This window comes from Sorex araneus, chromosome 3 (genome assembly GCF_027595985.1).
Source record: "Sorex araneus isolate mSorAra2 chromosome 3, mSorAra2.pri, whole genome shotgun sequence".
NCBI lineage: Eukaryota > Metazoa > Chordata > Mammalia > Eulipotyphla > Soricidae > Sorex > Sorex araneus.
The window spans coordinates 185,023,033-185,043,675 of NC_073304.1; the positions used below are offsets into that span (position 1 = coordinate 185,023,033).

The 20,643-nt window shown below is 44.0% G+C and overlaps 1 protein-coding gene across 1 annotated transcript in view; it reads left to right on the forward strand.

The window, feature by feature from the left end:
* The window catches only part of ALOXE3 (arachidonate lipoxygenase 3), a 35,238-nt gene extending 15,686 nt beyond the window's left edge, over window positions 1-19,552 (forward strand). Inside the window, exons 13-15 of the mRNA XM_004604846.3 lie at window positions 10,790-10,890; window positions 11,489-11,659; window positions 18,638-19,552. Of these exons, the coding sequence (XP_004604903.2) occupies window positions 10,790-10,890; window positions 11,489-11,659; window positions 18,638-18,817 (452 nt within the window). The 3' untranslated portion in view covers window positions 18,818-19,552. The remainder of the gene's footprint in view (window positions 1-10,789; window positions 10,891-11,488; window positions 11,660-18,637) is intronic.
* The last annotated feature ends 1,091 nt before the right edge of the window (window positions 19,553-20,643 follow it).

A 20,643-nucleotide genomic window follows, 5' to 3' on the forward strand; every position in this document is an offset into this window, starting at 1 on the left:
GGACTTACTCTTGGCTCAGCACTCAGGGATCACTCCTCCAAATGGGGTGCCAGAGATCAAACCCAGGTTGGGTGCTGTTCTATGGCGACCTGCAAGGCACTGCCAAGCAAGTGCCCTGTCTTCTGTACAATCTCTACAGCTCTTTGTCCTTTTCTTCTGTTATTGCCTAAGATGCTTCTGAAACATGACAATATCAGAGGCCCCTCTAAGGCCTACCTAGTGCCAAACTGATGCACTAGACCACTTTTCCTGGTCCTTAAAATCTTCTCAGTTATGAGGAGGGGAAGTCTTTTGAACCCCCTACTTCCTCTCAGGCCTTTGCCACTTCCCCGTCTTAGCTGAAGTTTCTCTTGGATTTTGGTCTTGCCTCTCTGTCTCTGCACCTTACTAACAGAATCGCTCTTCTCCTCTGTAGCTAACTCCAGACTTGAAAATCCTCCTGTTCTGTTTTCTGAAAGACTTTCCTTTTTTTACTGTCTCATTCGCCCCAACACACGAAAGCTACAAGTCATCCTCTATGGTGGAACTTTTGGCCTCATTTGGGTTATACACCCTCTTGCTTATTCTTCATTGCCTATCCTTTCAGTGCCATAGTATTATACACTTTGTTCTTTTGGCATTGGAAAATGTGAAAGAGGCCTCTATATCTGGGTGCTATACAAGGAAAGGGAAAACTCAAAGTGGCACAGATGTCCATCTCCCATCTTCCAGTTCCTCAGTGTGGCCAGTGGGTGGAAGCTCTCATTGCTCAAGACATAATCCCTCAGCAGAATGTGCCTTTTAGTTAATGCAGTGCTTGTTGTTGTTGTTGTTGTTCTTCTTCTTCTGCTTCTGCTTCCTTCTTCCTTCTTCTTCCACACTTGGCGATGCACTGTGGTTACTTCTGGTTCTACACTCAGAAATTACCTCTGGTGGTGCTTGGGGGGACTATATAGGATGCTGGGAATAGATCCCAGGTTGGCCGTGTGCAAGGCAAATGCCCTACCCACTGCTATCATTCCAGCCCCAGCTCAGTGCTTCTTGGGGCATCCAAGGATCTGGAGACCCAAGGAGGAAGATGGGTCTGATCAGGTCACCTGAAAATAGAATGAACAGCTATTGCAATTCTACCCATAATAGGCTCAGAGACTTAAAACATTTTAATTAGTAGAATTTAAAATTATTTAGTTAAAATGCTAAAATTGAGGGGCTGGAGTGATAGCACAGCGGGTAGGGCATTTGCCTTGCACGCGGCCGACCCGGGTTCAAATCCCAGCATCCCATATGGTCCCCTGAGCACCGCCAGGAGTGATTCCTGAGTGCAGAGCCAGGAGTAACCCCTGTGCATCGCCAGGTGTGACCCAAAAACCAAAAAAAAAAAAAAATAAAAAATAAAAATAAAATAGCATAATTCTTTAAAAAAAGGCTAAAATTGAGATTCTGTATGGCTTCTGTATGAATTCTATTAATAATGGCTTCTCATGCATAGAATTCCAACACGGCACTCATTAACAGTGGACCGCCTCCCTCCTCTTCCTTCTGAGCCCCACCCTCTAACTCAGTTGTGTGGATCAGTTCTCCTGTTCTGTTGCCTTTGGGCCCTTGTGGCTATCTCACTGTGCATCTTTAAGTCCCGTTTATGAGAGAGATCATTCTGTCTCTGTCCCTTTCCTTCTGACTGACTTCACTCAGCATGAATCCTCCAGTTTCATCATGATTTGTTCTTAGAGCTGCAAATATTCCACTGTGTATACTATACAGTGTACCATAGCTTCCTGACCTGTTCATCTGTAGTTGGGTATTTAGGTTGTTTTCATGTCTTTGCTATTGTACTAAGGGTGGTGATGAACTTAGGCGTGCATGTACCCTTTCAAAGTAATGTTTTTGTGTTTGGGGTATAGAAGACAAGAGGTGGCTTCTATTGCTTTCCTTTAAAAAATATTTTTTAATTAAATTTAATTTTTAAATTGAATCACAAAACAGTGAGATACAAAGTTACAAAGCTGTTCATGATTGGGATTCAGTCATATTATGGTCCAACACCCATCCCTTCACCAGTGCACATTTCCCACAATTGCTCTCCTTAAGGACTGGAGTAATAGCACAGCGGGTAGGGCATTTACCTTGCACATGGCAGACCCGGGTTCGATTCCTCCGTCTCTCTTGGAGAGCATGGCAAGCTACCAAGAGTATCCTGCCCGCAGAGCCTGGCAAGCTACCCGTGGCATATTCGATATGCCAAAAACAGTAGCAAGATATTACTGGTGCCCACTCGAGCAAATCAATGAACTAATGGGACAACACTGCTACAGTGCTTTCCTTAAAGAAAACATTCCCAACAACAACAGTGGATGAGGGTTCTTTTCTCACCACAACCCTGCCAACATTGACTGTTCCCAGACTTTTGTTTGTTTCTTGGCCACAGCGATACTCAGGGTTTACTCCTGGCTCTGCACTCAGAAATCACTCCTGGCAGGCTTGCGGGGATCATATGGAGTGTCGGGAATTGAACTTGAGTCAGCCACATGCAAGCCAAGTGCCCTCCCTGCCGTACTATTTGCTCTGGCCCTAATTTCTAGACTTTTAAATATGTACCATTCTCACTTGTATAAGAAGATAATCATGTTGTTATTTTGATTTGCATTTCCTTAATCATGAGTGGTGATAAGAACTTTTTCATGTTCCCTTTGGCCATCCATTTGTTTTCTTTGAGGAAGTATTTGTTCATCTCCTCCCTCTATTTAATTTGAACTGGAAACAAAGAAATTTACGTAGGGAAAAATAGGGAAGGCAACCTATCACCTATTCATCCACCCAGAGTCAAGAATTGGTGACATATTGAGATATTTGATTAATCTGTTGCTTTCTTTTAAATGTTTTAAAGTAAATTACATATATTTTTATTTACATATGTTTAATATGGTTACATATGTTTAGTACTTACTATCTTTTCAATATGCATCTTAAAATGCTATGTTTGGTTTTTGTTTTGGGGTCATACTGGCTATGCTTCGGGGCTATTTCTGGTTCCTGTTTCTGTGCTCAGGATGCTATACGGGGCTAGGGATTGAACCAGGGTCTCCCACATTTGCTCAGCCTATTAAACAATCTCTCACTGATCCTGGGAAATATACACTGGTGCAGGGATGGGTGTTGGAACACTGTGTGACTGAAGCCTAATCATGAACAGCTTTGTAAGGGTCTATCTCACAGTGATTAAGAGTAAAAATAGGGGGCTGGAGCGATAGCACAGCGGGTAGGGCATTTGCCTTGCACGCGGCCGACCCGGGTTCTAATTCCAGCATCCCGTATGGTCCCCTGAGCACCGCCAGGGGTAATTCCTGAGTGAAGAGCCAGGAGTAACCCCTGTGCATCGCCGGGTGTGACCCAAAAACCAAAAAAAAAAAAAAAAGAAGAGTAAAAAGAAAACAAACTCTGACACTCAAATGACATTTTTGTATACAACCACAATATATAGATACATATAACAAAAACAACAATAATGCCAAATATTTAATTTGTATTCAAATTTATTCACTAGTCCATTTCTCTGTTGATTCTGCTAATTCTGGGGTCAATCAAAGGTTTCAGTTGATAGTTATTTCTTATGATTTTTTTGTGTGTTTTTTGCTTTTTGGGTCACACCTGGTGATGCACAGGGTTTCTCCTAGCTCATACATTCAGGAGTTACTGCTGGCAGTGCTTGGGGGACCATGTGGGATGCTGGGAATCAAACCTGGGTCAGCTGCATGCAAGGCAAACGCCCTACCTGCTGTGCTATCACTCCAGCCCCTTCTTATGATTTTTAAGTTTCTTTTTTTCTTTAAGTTATAGAAATTCTCTACATACCTTTATTTACTTATTTGTTTATTTATTTTGGTAGGGGAACATCCAGCAATACTCAGGGGCTACACCCATTATATGAGTTATATATGAGATTAAATATTTTCAGTGCTTGGGGTTGCCCATGGCAATGCTCAGGGGATCATGGAACCCTGCATGTTCTCTTGCCCTTTGAGCCACCTCACTGGCCCACTGACAGCTGGGCCCAGGGCAATAGTACAATGGGTTGGGCATTTGCCTTGCACATGGCATTTCCATGTAGTCTCCCTGAGTACTGCCAGAAGTGATTTCTAAGGACAGAACTAGGAGTAATCCCTGAATTGGATGTGACCCAAAAAAGCCAAAATGAATAAACAAAAAGCCTGACATCTAACATGGACTGTTGAAAATCCTGGGCTAATTCTGCACAACTCCTCACCCGCCAATTTTATTTCACTGCTTCCTCAGAATATACTCATTCTGTTCCTCTATTCCGTGTGTTTTTTTGTCAGCATTCCGTGGTTTTTTTTTTTTTTTTTTTTTTTTTTTTGCTTTTTGGGTCACACCTGGCCATGCACAGGGGTTACTCCTAGCTCTGCACTCAGGAATTACTCCTAGCAGTGCTCAGGGGACCATATGGGATGCTGGGAATCGAACCCGGGTCGGCCGTGTGCAAAGCAAATGCCCTACCCGCTGTGCTATCGCTCCAGCCCCGGCCGTGTGTTTTTTTTGTCAGCGGAAAGTTATATATGAGATTAAATATTTCTTTTTATAAGAATGTTACTCAGAGCCTGGATATACAGAAGATAGAGTGTCTTGCATGCAGCTGACCCAACTTTGATCTCCAGTGCTACTTATGGTTTCCCTCCTCCCCCACCGCAGACCTCCACACCCCCCCCCCCCCCGCCCTATCTGGAATGATCTCAGAGGGCAGAACCAGGAGAAAACCCTGAGCACTGCCAAGTGTGGCCCCAAGCCCAAAAACAAGAACTAACAGACAAATAAATAAGAAGAAGAAGGAGGAGGAGGAGGAGGAGGAGGAGGAGGAAGGAGGAGGAGAGGAAGAAGGAGAAGAAGAAGAAGAAGAAGAAGAAGAAGAAGAAGAAGAAGAAGAAGAAGAAGAAGAAGAAGAAGAAGAAGAAGAAGAAGAAAGAAGAAGAAGAAGAAGAAGAAGAAGAAGAAGAAGAAGAAGAAGAAGAAGAAGAAGAAGAAGAAGAAGAAGAAGAAGAAGAAAAGAAAAAAACACAGAATGGGTTCTTCAGGTGATGCTATATTCTTTGCATTATGTTACATTCGGAAACACATAAAGCTGGGTCTTCTCATAGTGATGACAAGAGTGACTTCTAAGTATAGTGGATTAACCAAATTTCTTTTGGATCTTTCATTTATTAAAATTTTTTGATTTGCTTGTTTTGGGGCCACATTGGCATTGCTCAGGAGCCTCCCTGAGCTTGGCAGCTTGGTCTTTATTTTTTTCTTTCTGGATCTCACCCAGTGATGCTCAGGGCTTGCTCCAGGCTCCCGACTCAGGAATTACTCCTGGCAGCACTCAGGGAACCATACGGGATCCTGGGAATCCACCCCGGGTCAGCCATGTGCAAGGTAAAGGCCTTACACATCACTCCAGCCCCCCAGCTTGGTCTTTGGGAGTTTACTCCTGTCAGTTCTCAGGAGGACCATGAGATGCTGGGGATTGACCCCAAGCCTCCTTGTAGTCAAAGCATGGCCATTAAGCTATCTCTCCAGGACTTCTTTTGGAGTTATTATTTTTAATTTTATTTTTTTGAAAAAGCAAGGTACTTTTTTTTTGGCTTTTTGGGTCACAACCCGGCAATGCTTAGGGGTTACCCCTGGCTCTGCACTCAGAAATTACTCCTGGCGGTGCTCAGGGGACCGTATGGGATGCTGGGAATCAAACCCAGGTTGGTCGCGTGTAAGGCAAACGCCCTACCCGCTGTGCTATCGCTCTGAAAAAGCAAGATACTTTTCACTGAGTAAAACTTACTTTGGAAGATGTGAAGGAGGAAGAAGAGAACATGCTCAAAAGAGAACATGAACTTGAAAGAAGAAGCAAGCGCAGAGACATAGAAGTGAGATACGTGTTCAATGAAAAAGATGGGCTTGAAGAGCAAGCTTCTTCTGGATCTTTTTTGTTTGTTTTTGGGTCACATCCAGCAGTGCTCAGGGCTTAGTCCTGGCTCTTTTATTTTTTATTTTATTTTATTTTTGCCACATTCAGCAATACTCAGGGGTTACTCCTGGCTCTCCACTCAGAAATTTCTCCTAGAGATGTTTAGGGGACAATATGGGATGGTGAGGATTGAACCTGGGTCAGCCTCATGCAAAGTAAGTACCCTCCTGGCTATAGTATCTCTCCAGCCCCTGGATTTAAAAGAAATTAATTATTGACAATTGATTTTTTAGTTAGTTTTTTTTTCCTTTTTGGGGGGCAGAGACTATACACAGTGGTGCTCATGGCTTACTCCTGGCTCTGTGCTCAGGAATCACTCTTGGTGGCACAAACTCAGGACAGCCACATGCAAGGCAAGCACCTTAATCCCTGTACTGTCTCTCCAGATTGACTCCTTCCCTCCCTTCCTCCCTCCCTCCCTCCCTCCCTCCCTCCCTCCTTCCCTCCCTCCCCTCCCTCTCTTCCTCCCTCCCATCCTCTCTTACTCCCTCCCTCCATCCCTCCCTCTCTTCCTCCCTCCCATCCTCTCTTACTCCCTCCCTCCCTCCATCCCTCCCTCCCTTCCTTCCTCCCTTCCTCCCTCCCTTCCTCCCTCTCTTCCTCCCTCCCATCCTCTCTTACTCCCTCCCTCCCTCCATCCCTCCCTCCCTTCCTTCCTCCCTTCCTCCCTCCCTCCCTTCCTTCCTTCCTTCCTCCCTCCCTCCCTCCCTCCCTCCCTCCCTTCCTTCCTTCCTTCCTTCCTTCCTTCCTTCCTTCCTTCCTTCCTTCCTTCCTTCCTTCCTTCCTCCCTCCCTCCCTCCCTCCCTCCCTCCCTCCCTCCCTTCCTTCCTTCCTTCCTTCCTTCCTTCCTTCCTTCCTTCCTTCCTTCCTTCCTCCCTTCCTTCCTCCCTTCCTCCCTCCTGTCCTTCCTTCCTTCCTTCCTTCCTTCCTTCCTTCCTTCCTTCCTTCCTTCCTTCCTTCCTTCCTTCCTTCCTTCCTTCCTCCCTCCCTCCCTCCCTCCCTCCCCTCCCTCCCTCCCTTCCTTCCTTCCTTCCTTCCTTCCTTCCTTCCTTCCTTCCTTCCTTCCTTCCTTCCTTCCTTCCTTCCTTCCTCCCTCTCTTCCTCCTTTTTCTCTTCCTCCCTCCCTCCCTCCCTTCCTCCCTCCCTCCCTCCCTCCCTCCCTCCCTCTCTTCCTTCTTCCTTCCTTCCTTCCTTCTTTCCTTCCTTCCTTCCTTCCTTCCTTCCTTCCTTCCTTCCTTCCTTCCTTCCTTCCTTCCTTCCTTCCTTCCTTCCTTCCTTCCTTCCTTCCTCCCTCCCTCCCTTCTTTCCTCCTTTTTCTCTTCCTTCTTCCCTTCCTCCCTTCCTCCCTCCCTCCCTTCCTCCCTTCCTCCCTCCCTCTCTCCCTCCCTCCTCCCCTCCCTCCCTCCCTTCCTTCCTTCCTTCCTTCCTTCCTTCCTTCCTTCCTTCCTTCCTTCCTTCCTTCCTTCCCTCCTTCCTTCCTTTTTCTTTATTTCCTTCCCCTCCCATCCCAACCCCTCCTTTTTCCTTCTCATCCCTTTTTTTCTGTGAAGTAAAATAGTTTTATTGAGGGAAGATACTAATTCTCAGGAGAAGATGAAAGAAAGAGAAAGAGAAATAAAATCAAAATAAAGGAACTTGGTGCTCTAATGAAGGACATACACTACCCCAGGGTTCAGTGCTATAGAGCAGGTGAGACGCAGGATACCCTTGGGTGAAAAGTGCCAAGTAAAGAAGGGCTGGAGAGTTAGACAGGAGAGAAAGCCTTGCATATGGCCACAATGGCTGTGACCCTGATTCGAATTGCCACATATGGTCCCCTGAGCACCACCACGTGTGGCTCAAAATTAACTAAAAATTAGAAAAGTTATGCATCCTGATACCACAGACACCAGACTGTGGTAAACTCCAGTCTGACTTCTTCACTTTTGTACTCTTAGTTCTTTTATTCAAACTTAGAATATTAACCATGGATGGTGCATTTGGAAAATTCCTTCCAGGCTGCTAGATTGGCCAGACCTTGTCTCCTCTTCCATTGCGTCAGTTTCTCTCTAGTCATCCTGACTCCAGACTTTAGAGCCATCCCTGACTCATGTTTCTCTCTTCCGAGATCCAGTTGGGTGGCTCATGCCTATTGCCCACATCATTTCTCACTGTCACCACCCTTGTCCCAGTCCTCACATAACTGCATTGTGGCAGCTGCTTCTCAACTTGTCCCACTGCTCCCAGCCTCAGCCTGTGGGGCCACCACCCCGGTAATCCTCTGAAATCACCTGTCCTGGCACACTCTGGCAGCCTTACCTCTAATTAGTCACCTCCCTGTCCCCTTACCTAAATTATGCCCCATTCTTTCCCATTCTGGCTCCACTGCATTCAAGAAATCATCATTGGACTTTTCACATGTAATAAGCATTGCTCTAGATGCTGGAGTCCAGGAGTGAATATCACGATAAAAATTCTGGTCTTTATGGAGCTTAATATTCTTTTTTTTTTTTTTTTTTGCTTCTTGGGTCACATCCAGCGATGCTCAGGGGTTACTCCTGGCTTTGCACTCAGGAATTACTCCTGGCGGTGCTTGGGGGACCATATGGGATGCCGGGGATCGAACCCGGGTCGGCCGGTGCAAGGCAAACACCCTACCCGCTGTGCTATCGCTCCGGCCCCTGGAGCTTAATATTCTTGTAGGGAGATAAGATAATAAATATGAGCATATGCCAGGTGGTTATGAGTGTTAAAGAGGATGAGATGCAATAGCATTTAGTAAAATGGTATTGGGGAAGGGAGATTATTTTAGGCATACGGTAAGGGAAAACCTCTCTGAGCAGGATAGAGGAAACGAGAGAGCTAGTTTTGTGGGTAACTGAGGTGAAGGATTATAGGTAGAGGAATAGTTAGCGTGAAGGCCCTGAGGTGCAAGCGTGCTGGTGGGGGTCAGAACTATCAGGAAGGCTGTGTAGCTGGAATAGAATAAGTGAGAGAGAGAAAAGTCAGAGAATGAGCAAGAGCCATATCAAACAGGGCCACAGTACATTAATACCGTGGGAATTCTTTTAGAATTTTAGCAAGGGGTAACAAAATAAAACATAATTCTAGGGGCCAGACAGATAGTATAGGGGGTTGCACATGATCAACCTGGGATTGATCCCTGGCATCCCATATGGTCCCCTGTGCCCACCAGGAGTGATGCTTGAGTGCAGAGCCAGGAGTGATCCCTAAGCCCTAACCCCCAACTGCTGAGTGTGATCCAAAGAAAAACAACCCTCCCAACCCCCCAAGACCCCCCAAACAATAACAGCAAAACCCAAAACAACAACAACAACAAAATCTCCACCAAAAACCTTATAACTTTCTAAATCTTTCTAAAAATCCAGTCTGGTTGTTATGGGGAAAAAAGCCTGATGGGGCAAGACTGGAGGCAGTATAATTTAATCAGAGCTGAGACAATGGAGACGGAGGGCAGTGGAGGAGGTGAGCTGGGCTTTGGAGTGCTTGCAATAGGAGGTAAGAAGATGCTCAGATTTTGACCTTAGCAACTAGATAGGGAGGACTAAGGAGCATGGTGGGAGGGACAGATTTGAGGAGTCAAAAATCAGTTTTCACAAATATTAAGTCTGAAATGTCTCAGGCACTTAGTGAGAGATGTCAGCCAGTAGTTATTTATACCCACTTCTGCATCTAGGCTCAGGAGTCAGGTGGAGATGTGAATTTGGGAGTCGCCAATCAGTGGGATGTGGTTCTTAGATTGGATAAGATCAGAAAGGATCGGAGACAAAAGGACCAAGGGCTGAGTCCTAAAATATAATTTTCATTACCTTTTTCTTCTACTCAAAACTCATATGCTTTTCAATTCAACCTCTCTTTCTGCAGAGACTTTCCTAACTACTTAACCCAGTGTGTTTCTTCCTTGTACTCCTCAAAGACCCAAGGCCTTAGCATCCTACTTCTCCATCCCTCACTGTGAACATGTAAGTTACATGACCTAGTGATGGGTGCTCAGAGAAATCCTGAGGGGTTGGGCAGTGTAAACCATTCCGTGCTATTATGGGTAGCAGACAATAATGCCTTGGTGGGTAGGGAAAGGCAATTTACCATGGCTTCAGCCTTAACCTCACCTCCCCTATTTTGCCCTATTGGCTGCGCATATTCTGGTCGTAAGCCAGTACTCAACTTCCCTCCTCTTTTCTCCTCTTCCCTCCCTTCTCCCCTCCCATCCTATTCTTTTTTTAAATTATCATTTAATAAAATTTTTATTGAATATCAGTGAGATAGATCATTACAAAGATGTTCATGATTGAGTTTCAGTCACACAATGATCCAACACTCATCCCTCCATCAGTGCACGTCTCCCACAACCAATGTTCCCCGTAATATATAGGGAGCTGGAGATCAAACTCAGGTCAGTCATGTGCAACGCAAGTGCCCTACCCACTATACTATCTTTCTGGCCCCTCATCTTTGGTTTTTCACCCATACCCTGTGGTGCGCAGGGTCTACACCAGGGTTACTTCTCTTGGTGCTCAGGGACTGTGGGTTCGAGGATTCAGACCTGGGGTTTCTGCATGTGAAGCATATGTTTTCTCCTCTGCACCCTTCCCTGGCCCTAGCTTCTATCTTGGAAGCTTCAGAGATCATAAATCTGAGTGATGATCTCAGCCCAACTTTAATCTTAGTCTAAAGACAATGACCACATCCTAAGGTGTCACTTCCTCACTCTTCCCCTGTGGTGAGCCCCAGCACTGTGTTATTTCTAGGAATCTTGTCTCCTCCACTCCCACCCTATTCCTTTACTTCCACATCCAGGATTCCCATGCAAACTGTGCACCCCCAGAGAGCTGGTGAAGTTCCTTACTGCAATCATCTTTAACTGCTCTGCCCAACATGCCGCTGTCAACAGTGGACAGGTGAGGCTGCAGACGGTTCTTTGGGCCATGCAGATGGGCTCACCCAATGGACACGAGGCCAGTTTGTGTTGAGAGCATGGGTGGGTCTGGGTTGGGAAGGGTTTATGATGATGGCTGGTGTTGGAGTAGCCACTGGGTGGAGTGAAGGATTGGTGTTAAATGATGACTGGGTTGGAGCTGGTCCAAGCTTGTAATGGTGGCTTGAGTTGGTATTGTGTAGAGAGAATAACTTATGGGTTGTTCTGGTTGGGACCTGACGAGGTGGAGTATCAGTGTCTGATACTGGAAAGGCCCTTTCGTAGGGTTCCTCCTTTCTGGGACATTCTCCTTTCTTGGTGACTCACTCCACCCAGTCCTGGAATATTGGGTAGGATGACAAAGGGTGAGGCATGCTTTTCCCCCACTTCTAGAACTTTCTATCCTATATTCCTTCCTCTGTTCCCTTTTCATAATTCCCTGACTTCCAAACTGTCAGATCTGGGATGGAGGTGGATGAAATCAGGATTAGGGATGATGATAAGGGAGCTTTTACCTTCCCAGATTGCTCAACAGTGTGTGTGTGTGTGTGTGTGTGTTGTGTGTGTGTGTGTCTCCACAGCATGATTTTGGGGCCTGGATGCCTAATGCCCCATCATCTATGAGGCAGCCCCCACTCCAGACAAAGGGGACCACCACCCTGAAGACTTACCTAGAAACTCTCCCAGAAGTGAATGTCACCTGTAACAACCTTCTCCTCTTCTGGTTGGTCAGTCAGGAGCCCAAGGACCAGGTGTGTATTAGGGGACATTTGGGGGTGGATGACAGCAGGATTCTGCTGAGAAAGATCTGGGAATTGTGGCTACTTTTCAGGGGTCTTGGGGAGACTGCTGGCATTTATGCCACTGCCAAGGTACTTTGAAACTTTCAGCTTTTTCAGAAAATAATTGATCCAAAAAGACATAAATTAAATACCAGTTTAGTGACAGGGCAGAACTTTTATCTCTATCTATGATTTCATCAATCCATGAGCCCATCCATCCATTTATCCATCAGCCATTCATCTATCAACCACTCATCCACTCTTCCAAACATTCAACACATTTTCTGGTTACTTCCCTTGTGTTAACATAGAAATGGGTACTGACATATGAAGTTTAACATTAGGCAGATAAAATGTCTGCAATCTGTATAAAGGACTATATTCATCTAACGTACCAGGGGGCAGAGATGTGGCTGTTAACCTGATGTGTAAATGGAGATTATGGTGAATGGTGGACAAAAGGGCAGCTGGTCTATGTACCAGCCTTCTTTCTTTTCTTCCTGCCTCCAAGATCACCCCTTTATCATCTACACAGCCACACAAGCCTCTGCATCTTGAGATAGAACCAGAAAAGAGGAAGATGTAGGAATGCCTTCCCAGCCTATGAGATGGTCAGTTAGAATCTTCTAGGGTTAGGGAAAGTAGTCCATGCGTGCCTCCTCTGTGGGGGGAACCCAGCATTCCATTGCGGCCTGGTACCATGCAAAGCATGTTTTACAGCCCTTTGTTTTTTCTCCAGACCCACAGTGTGTGCGTTTTTGTCTGATAACAAGATATGTGACTCTAAGTCCATGACTTGGTTCACTGTGCAATCTTAACTGCAATCTTTATTGACTAGTTCTATCTGGCCAGGATGGTCTGAGGTTCTTGTCAGTATATAGGTATTTTAAAAAATCAAAATGAATTACAAAGTTATAAGTTATTCGCATTACAGTATTTGAACATCAATCCCTTCATCAGAGTCCACTTCCCTCCATCAATGTCCCTAGTTTCTCTCCTGCCTCCTAGCCTGCTTTGATGTCAGGCATTTTTTCTTCTATCCATTTTTCCCTCCCATCTCAGGCACTGTGGTTACTGATAGGGTATCATGCTTGTCACTTTACCTCATTTGCTTCATGGTGCAGACTGACCCCTTCCACCTCATGGTTCATAATGACCTGCCCCTGTTATCATGAGGATATCTTCCCTGACCACACAAGCCTTCTTCTAGAGACTGGTTCTCCTGTTCTTTGTTTCCATAGTCTTTGGGCATTAGTTATTCCCCTCCTTTGTTTCTTTATATCCCCCATATGAGTGAGATCATTCAGTGTCTATCGTTCCCTCTCACAGTATATCTCTTAGTCCAATCAAAGCCAAAAGAAACAGGGAGGGTTGTCAGAGCATCCAAACTACAAATTTCCAGCCAGTGTGTTTGTTGCTTCCTTAATTTAGAGGCCATTTTAGTTTTTTTTTTTTTGGTTTGTTTTAGCCCACACCCCCTGGTGCTCACTGCTCACTCCTGGCTTTGTGCTCAGTAATCATTCCTGATGGGGTTTAAGAGACCTGTGTGGTGTCAGGGATTGAACCCAGTGTAGTCATATTTTCTCTCTGGCTCTTACAGTTTTGATAGTTTGATTTTAGTAAGTTGATCTTGGATTCAGCCGGTCACATTTCTATGTTTTGCTATTTTTTTTTTCTTTGCCTTTTGGGTCACACCCGGCGATGCACAGGGGTTACTCCTGGCTTTGCACTCAGGAATTACTCCCGGCGGTGCTCAGGGGACCATATGGGATGCTGAGATTCGAACCCGGGTTGGCCGCGTGCAAGGCAAATGCCCTACCCACTATGCTATTGCCCCAGCCCCAATGTTTTGCTATTAACACCTTTTTTTTTTTTTTTGCTGATGGGTGCTGGAGCAGGTAATGCGACTGACCCAGGTTTGATCCCTGGCATCCCATATGGTCCCCTGAGCATCACCGGGAGTAATTCCTGAGTGCAGAGCCAGGGATAAGCCCTGAGCTTCATCGGTCGTGACTCCCAAAACAAAACCAATTCATTTTAATTAAAATTTTCTGCTCTGCAAAAGATAATGTCAAGAGAAAAGAAAGACAAGCCAGAATTGTGGAGAATATATTTGCAAAAGATACATCTGATAATAGACTGCTATCTCAAATAAACAAATGATTCTGGAAACTCAATATTAAAGAAAACAAACCTCACTTAAAAGTGGGCTAAGGATTGAAACAATAGCACAGCGGGTATGGTGTTTGCCTTGCACAAGGTCGAGCTGGGTTTAATTCCTCTGTCCCTCTTGGAGAGCCTGGCAAGCTACCGAGAATATTCCACCCACACAGTAGAGCCTGGCAAGCTATTCATGGTGTATTTGATATGCCAAACAGTAACAACAAGTCTCAAGTCTCATAAATAGAATAAATACTAATTATATAATATTTTTAAAAAGTGGGCTAAATCCCTTAATAGATACCTTAATACCTCATGACTTCATGAAAGATAAATGTATGAAGGCAAATATACATATGAAAAGATACCCTCAACATTATGTCAGCAGGAAAATGCAAATTAAATATCAACGAGATGCAACTATATCCAATTACAGATCCAATTGCAATGGTCAAAAATCAGAACACTGAAAACACCAAATTCTGATGGAAAATTTATATATAGATGAGTATGTATGGACAATTATATATATATATACATATAATTTTTAGTACAGTGAGTAGGGCCTTTGCCTTACACATGGGTGACGACCCGGGGTTTGATCCATGGTATCTTATATGGTCCCTCAAGCACTGCCAGGAATAATTTCTGAGTGGAGAGCCAGGAGTAACCCTAAGCATCGCTGGGTGTGGCTGCAAAACAAAACCAATTTTAAAAAAATGTTTGAGGCACCATGATTAACAAAATTAGTCATGATTGAGTTTCAGGCATACAGTGTTCTAATACCAATCTCTTCACCAGTGTCCACTTCCCTCCACAATGTCCTTAGCTACCCTCCCATCTGCCTCTCTGGCAGGCACAATTTTAAAAATTTTTTTTAGGAAATGTGATTTATAGTACTGTTACTTATAGGGCTTCATGTATGACACTTTACACCTTCCAGCACCACCTCCTACTCCAGACTGGCCACTTCCTTCCATATTGTTGCAGTGTCCCCTTCATTATTCCCCTTGCTACCCCCACCCCTATTCTACCTCACAGCCTGTGGTAAACTTCTTACTGTATTTTTCTGTTTTGATAGATACATTATAGTTTTTGAAACTAGGTGTCAGTATGCAAATGCCCATAAAAATGTGGTTCTATGAAAAGAGTAATAAAATAAGGAAACCAGAGATCATACTAATCAAGAAGAAAATTTAAAAATCACATAAATATTAGGAATGAGAAGGGTACACAAAGCTACAAGAAGATTGAAAAAATAGAAGAGAGGCTTGAGCGATAGTACAGCTGGTAGGGCATTTGCCTTGCACGCAGCCCACCTCGGTTCGATTCCCAGCATCCCATATGGTCCCCCAAGCACCACCAGAGGAGTAATTCCTGAGTGCATGAGCCAGGACATGAGCCAGAAGTGACCCCTGTGCATCGCTGGGTGTGACCCCCCCAAAGAAAAGCAAAAAATAGAAGAAAATACTATTTGTGGTTTGATAGAAACCATTTTTTTATTGAATCACTGTGAGATACAGTTACAAAGCTTTCATAATTAAGTTTCAGTCATACAATAATCAAAGACGCATACCTCCACCAGTGCACATTTTCCACCACCAATATCCCCAGTTTCCCCTACCCATTCCAACCTTCTCCCTGTCTCTATGGTAGACAATTTCCCCCATACTCTCTCTCTAATTTTGGGCATTATGTTTTGCAATATAGATACTGAGAGGCTATCATAATAGAAACCATTTTGTATCTAGATGAAATAGGTGTTTCACATAGAGATACAAACAGCCAAAACAACTCCAAAAGAAAACAAAACCATACTGTCACTGTATCACTGTCATCCTGTTGTTAGTTGATTTACTCAAGCGGGCACCAGTAACGTCTCTATTCCTCCCAGCCCTGAGATTTTAGCAGACTCTCCTTACTCGTTTTTCCCAACGATTGGAGGTTCTTTCAGGGTCAGGGGAATGAGTCCTATTGTTACTGTTTTTGGCATATCAAATACATAAACATATCGAATACATAAACAAAACCATACATAAATGAAAAAGGGAGATTCTATTAAAGCAGTAAATAATGAGTATTCCTAAATCATTCAGATTTCTTGAAAACATAGAAAAAGACTTTCCAAATCATATGATTGGACCACATTTTACTGTGAATCCTGATGTAAGCGTTCAGCAAAGGAAGTGAAGCATTGTGTAGGATGGTTTTCAGTCTCAGATCCAGACCTCTTCCTATGGCCTTTATATATGCCTGTTTGCTTCTCTGTAAAATGGGATCATAAGAATACCCATCACATAGGACTGTTGTGCTATTGTGAAAGTAAAGTGCTCACAATGTTTACTATCATCGAGAAAATAAACTTATAAATTTGTTCTAGTTATCTACAACAATCTTAAATATATATCCCCAGACAATAAAGATTAATAGTGAATAGTAAAATAATAATAATACGCTGTCACGATGCCTAGTTTATTTTAAGAATGAAAAGAATGAAAGGTTGGTTCAATATTATGAAATCTAACAACAAAATTCATTACACCAATAAAGAAACACACCATATAATCATCTTTATCTATGCTGAAAGAGTAGTTAGTGAACCTGAATGTTCATGATTAATAAAACTTTAGAATGATGGGGCTGGAGTGATAGCACAGCGGGTAGAGCGTTTGCCTTGCACGTGGCCGACTCAGGTTTGATTCCCAGCATCCCATATGGTCCCCCAGCACTGCCAGGAGTGATTCCTGATTGTAGAGCCAGGAGTAACCCCTGTGCATCGCTGTGTGTGACCCGAAAAGAAAAAAAAACAAACAAACCTGTAGAATGAAACTTACTTACAGAGTTTGGATAATGTATGTTAGGGCTGGGGATATGGCTCTTGACTTGCATGTGTAAGATCTTGGGTTCATTTTTTTTTTTAAATGTCAGAAATTTTTCTGACATGGCACATGTTCTAGTCATTACTTGGAGCAACCCTGAGCACTGCAGCTGAGGATATTCTTGAGCATAGCTTGGGGTGCTCCCAAAACAATAACAACAGTAGCAACAATAAAGCAAGAAAGGTCTCATTAAAATCTTGGGCATCTTGGGGCTGGAGCGATAGAACAGCAGGTAAGGCGTTTGCCTTGCACTCGACCAACCCGGATTCGATTCCCAGCATCCCATATAGTCCCCCGAGCACTACCAGGAGTAATTCCTGAGTACAGAGCCAGGAGTAACTCTTGTGCATCACTGGCTGTGACGCAAAAAGCAAAAAAAAAAAAAAAATCAAATCTTGGGCATCTCTAGTGTTAGAACAGTTCTATCATTGGCTAGGAGTCATGAATTGTGATATTGAACTGATGGAGAGGTGGCAGTCCTGTACTTTCACAGGATGGCTTTGTTCATTGTATCTTTTCTTGATTGTGGTTGACTAAACTGTGTAGTGTGAAATGTATGGGCCTGGTGATTGTATTAACAAAAATTCCATTATGCTAGCTGATTGAGAAGATGCTGCAATAATCTTCAAGGGGTTGAATTTGGGAAATGGTGAGATGATAAATGTAGAATGGAGTATATTTAAGAGATCATTTAAAGTTATTTTATTTTTATAAAGTTGTTCACAATAATTTATTACAATCTTCCAACACCAATTCCACCACCATTACACCTTCCCACCACCACCTAAGCCTGCCCCCAAATCCAGTCCTAAATAATTTATTTTGTATTGCTTTTTATGAACAATCCATTAAAAATGGTCCAAAAAAGTTTCCTAATAAAGGAAAGTATGTGAAGATTGTTGTATCTTGCCCTGGAGCCATTAAGCTCTTGTAAAAGAGAGTACTAAAATGTTGTTATAGGTTTAACTTGTATGCTAATATGATATATATATGTATATATATGTATTAGTTTTTGACTGAGATCAGTTTCCTTCTGTCTTACAACCCATCAAATGTGGTGTGCTACTCTTGGTACACAATGGAGTAGAGTATGAGATGTCGCACGGCTGTGAATGTGGCTGTGTGCTCCAGGAATTCTAAAAGTTTAAATTGGGTGATGCAACTGGAGGTGACTTTGGGGTCTGGAGGCATCTCTGCAGCTTGTTGCTCTCTTCTGAGATTTATTTGTGAGTCTCTGGATCATGACCATTATATGAGCTTATATGGTGCGAGAGGCAGCTCGTGGGGCATGACTGCCAGTCACCCGGGAGAACAGGGAAATGGGTGGAGGTCACCAATTCCCACTTCTGTGAGAACCTGGAGATTTCGGTCACAAAAGCCACATATCTGAATTTTTCAGCATATTCATTCTCATGAATGAGGCTCGTTTCCAGCCTGTGGAAATCGGCCATGAGCATGGTGGTGATTGGTTTACCAGAGAATTTTTATTGATTTCTGTTGTATTATAAATGTTGTGTTCTTACAGTGCAAGATGTAGTGGATCAAGCACCAAAGGGCCTTTGTAGGCTTTCTAGACCAACTCATCCATTTACAGATACAGAAACTTAAGTCTCAAAAGTGTCAGTTACATACAGAGGCTCGCCAGCAGAGGGAGTACTAGCCTTGGGTGGGCTGGCTCCCAGATTTTGTTCTTACCCCCCCCCCCCCCCCCCACATTAAAGGGTTGCTCTGTCTTGGTTGCAGGAGATTGCTTTGGGGTTATGGTTTGAAGAGTTTGTGTTTATAGCAGCTGTAACCGAGTCATTTCCTAGAAGTCACTTGGGCTGTATCTATTGACAGTGTGGTTCTTCATTAGTCTCTGTTTCATCTTGAACATCATCCTAATCCCATCCCTGATTTTTTTCCCCAGAGACCCCTTGGCACCTACCCTGATGAGCACTTCACTGAGGAGGCCCCACGCCGGAGCATTGCAGCCTTCCAGAACTGTCTGGCCCAGATCTCCCAAGACATCCAGGAGCGAAACCAGAGCTTGGAGCTGCCCTACATCTACCTGGACCCACCTCTCATAGAAAACAGTGTCTCCATCTAGCTCCTTCAGCCACCCTGGAAGAAAGAAAGGCACATGTATGAGACAGGCCAAGTTCTCAGGGTCCTCCAGGCCCTTCTGTATTTTATGTTCTCAGTCAACCTGAACCTTCTCCTCTGAACACTTTTTCACCTAAGGTGACTCTAGTAGCATCGTATGAACTGGACCTAGAACTGTGAGGGACAGAGCAGTGTCCAGGATGAGAAGTTTCTGGCTAAAGATGAATACACAACAAGCCCCTCCAAAAGGAAGGAACCCTCTCACTCCTTGCCCTGCTCTGGGCAGGGTCCTACTCCCATCTCTTGGGAAAATCTACCTCTTCCTATTGGGATCCCCAGCTTGGGACTCTACATTCTCCTTTCTAGGTCTCCCCATCCCCAAAATCTTTCTCTTATTTTGACTTTTTGTTTTCACTGTCTTCCTAATTTGGGTCCAAGAAAAAAATCTTGCTCCTTTCCTGGAAGAATCTGGAAATCAGGCAGGAGAAGATGTTTGCTCAGACTCTGCTGCCACCTGGTCCTTTTTGATTCCAGTGTCTTTAGGAGGGGATTAGAATTAGGGCCCAGTTTATGTGAAGTTAAAGCTGCAGTTCTTAGTTCTAGACTTCCTGGTCCAGTATGTATATTTGTAGGGTGTGTCTTTTCCCAATTCTTTCCCAATTCCCAATCCTATTCCTCTTCCTTACCCTTAAGCATAGCAAGTTCAATAAACACAAACAGATTTGACTTCATTTAAATTTTGTTGTGTAACTTTCATTTTATTTTTGCTCTCTCTCTCTCTCTCTCTCTCTCTCCTTCTCTCTCTCTGTGTGTAGGCACAGACGGTTGGGGGATGAAGGAGAACAGTGGGTCTCTGAATTAGTTGTTCTTGAGACAGGAAGCCTCATAGTTCAGACTCCTACCTTGCCAGGCTCTATATCGTGCCTTTACCTCTCAGAGTGTGTCATCATTTCATCACTTCATCAGAGGTGAAGGAATATCCAGACTCAAAGGGTTGATAGGAAAAATAAAAGGTATTTTGCAAAGCCATGGGATCTAGTTTCTGGGTGTGTGTGTGTGTGTGTTGTTACGGTTGCCACTGAGATCTTGTTCTCTTATAGACATGTGAAAAAATAAACCTTGGTCTTCTTATGAATGGGTGGAGTTATGGTTAGTTTTGGCCAGCAAGCTATGAGCAGAAATGGTTTGAGTCATCTCCTGTTGTAGCATTTAATTGCTGGCGTGTGTCCTTCTGTACTCTAGCATCTGAAGTTCGTCTGCCTCTGCTGATTTAGAAGCACATGCATTACATTGAGATGGCACTTACCTCAGTTTTTTTTTAAATTTTATTTATTTTTTATTGAATCACCATGTGGAAAGTTACAAAGTTCTCAGGTTTATGTCTCAGTTATACAATGCTCAAACACCCATCCCTTCACCTGTGCCCATATTCCACCACCAAAGACCCCAGTATAGCTCCCACCCCCCGCCCCCCATCCCCCATCCCTGCCTGCTTAGTTGATAAATTTCACTTCATTTTCACTTTACCTTGATTACATTCCATATTTCAACACAACATTCACTATTGTTGGAGTTTTCCCCCAAGAAAGACAGCCCTACTGCCAATGCAGCATTTGATAATTAGTTTTCCATTGCTGAAACTGGAGATATATGAAGTCCCGTTGTTTCAAGTACATACAGTTTTTCCCCCCTCCTTCCCGCGCCACCAAGTCCGTGCCTGCTTAATGAATAGTCCTCATATTATGGCTGACACCATGCTGCCCTACGAGAAAAAAGGATATTTCCAGTCCTCGGCCGGCGTGGGGCTATGGCTTAGTTCAGTCTAGAGAC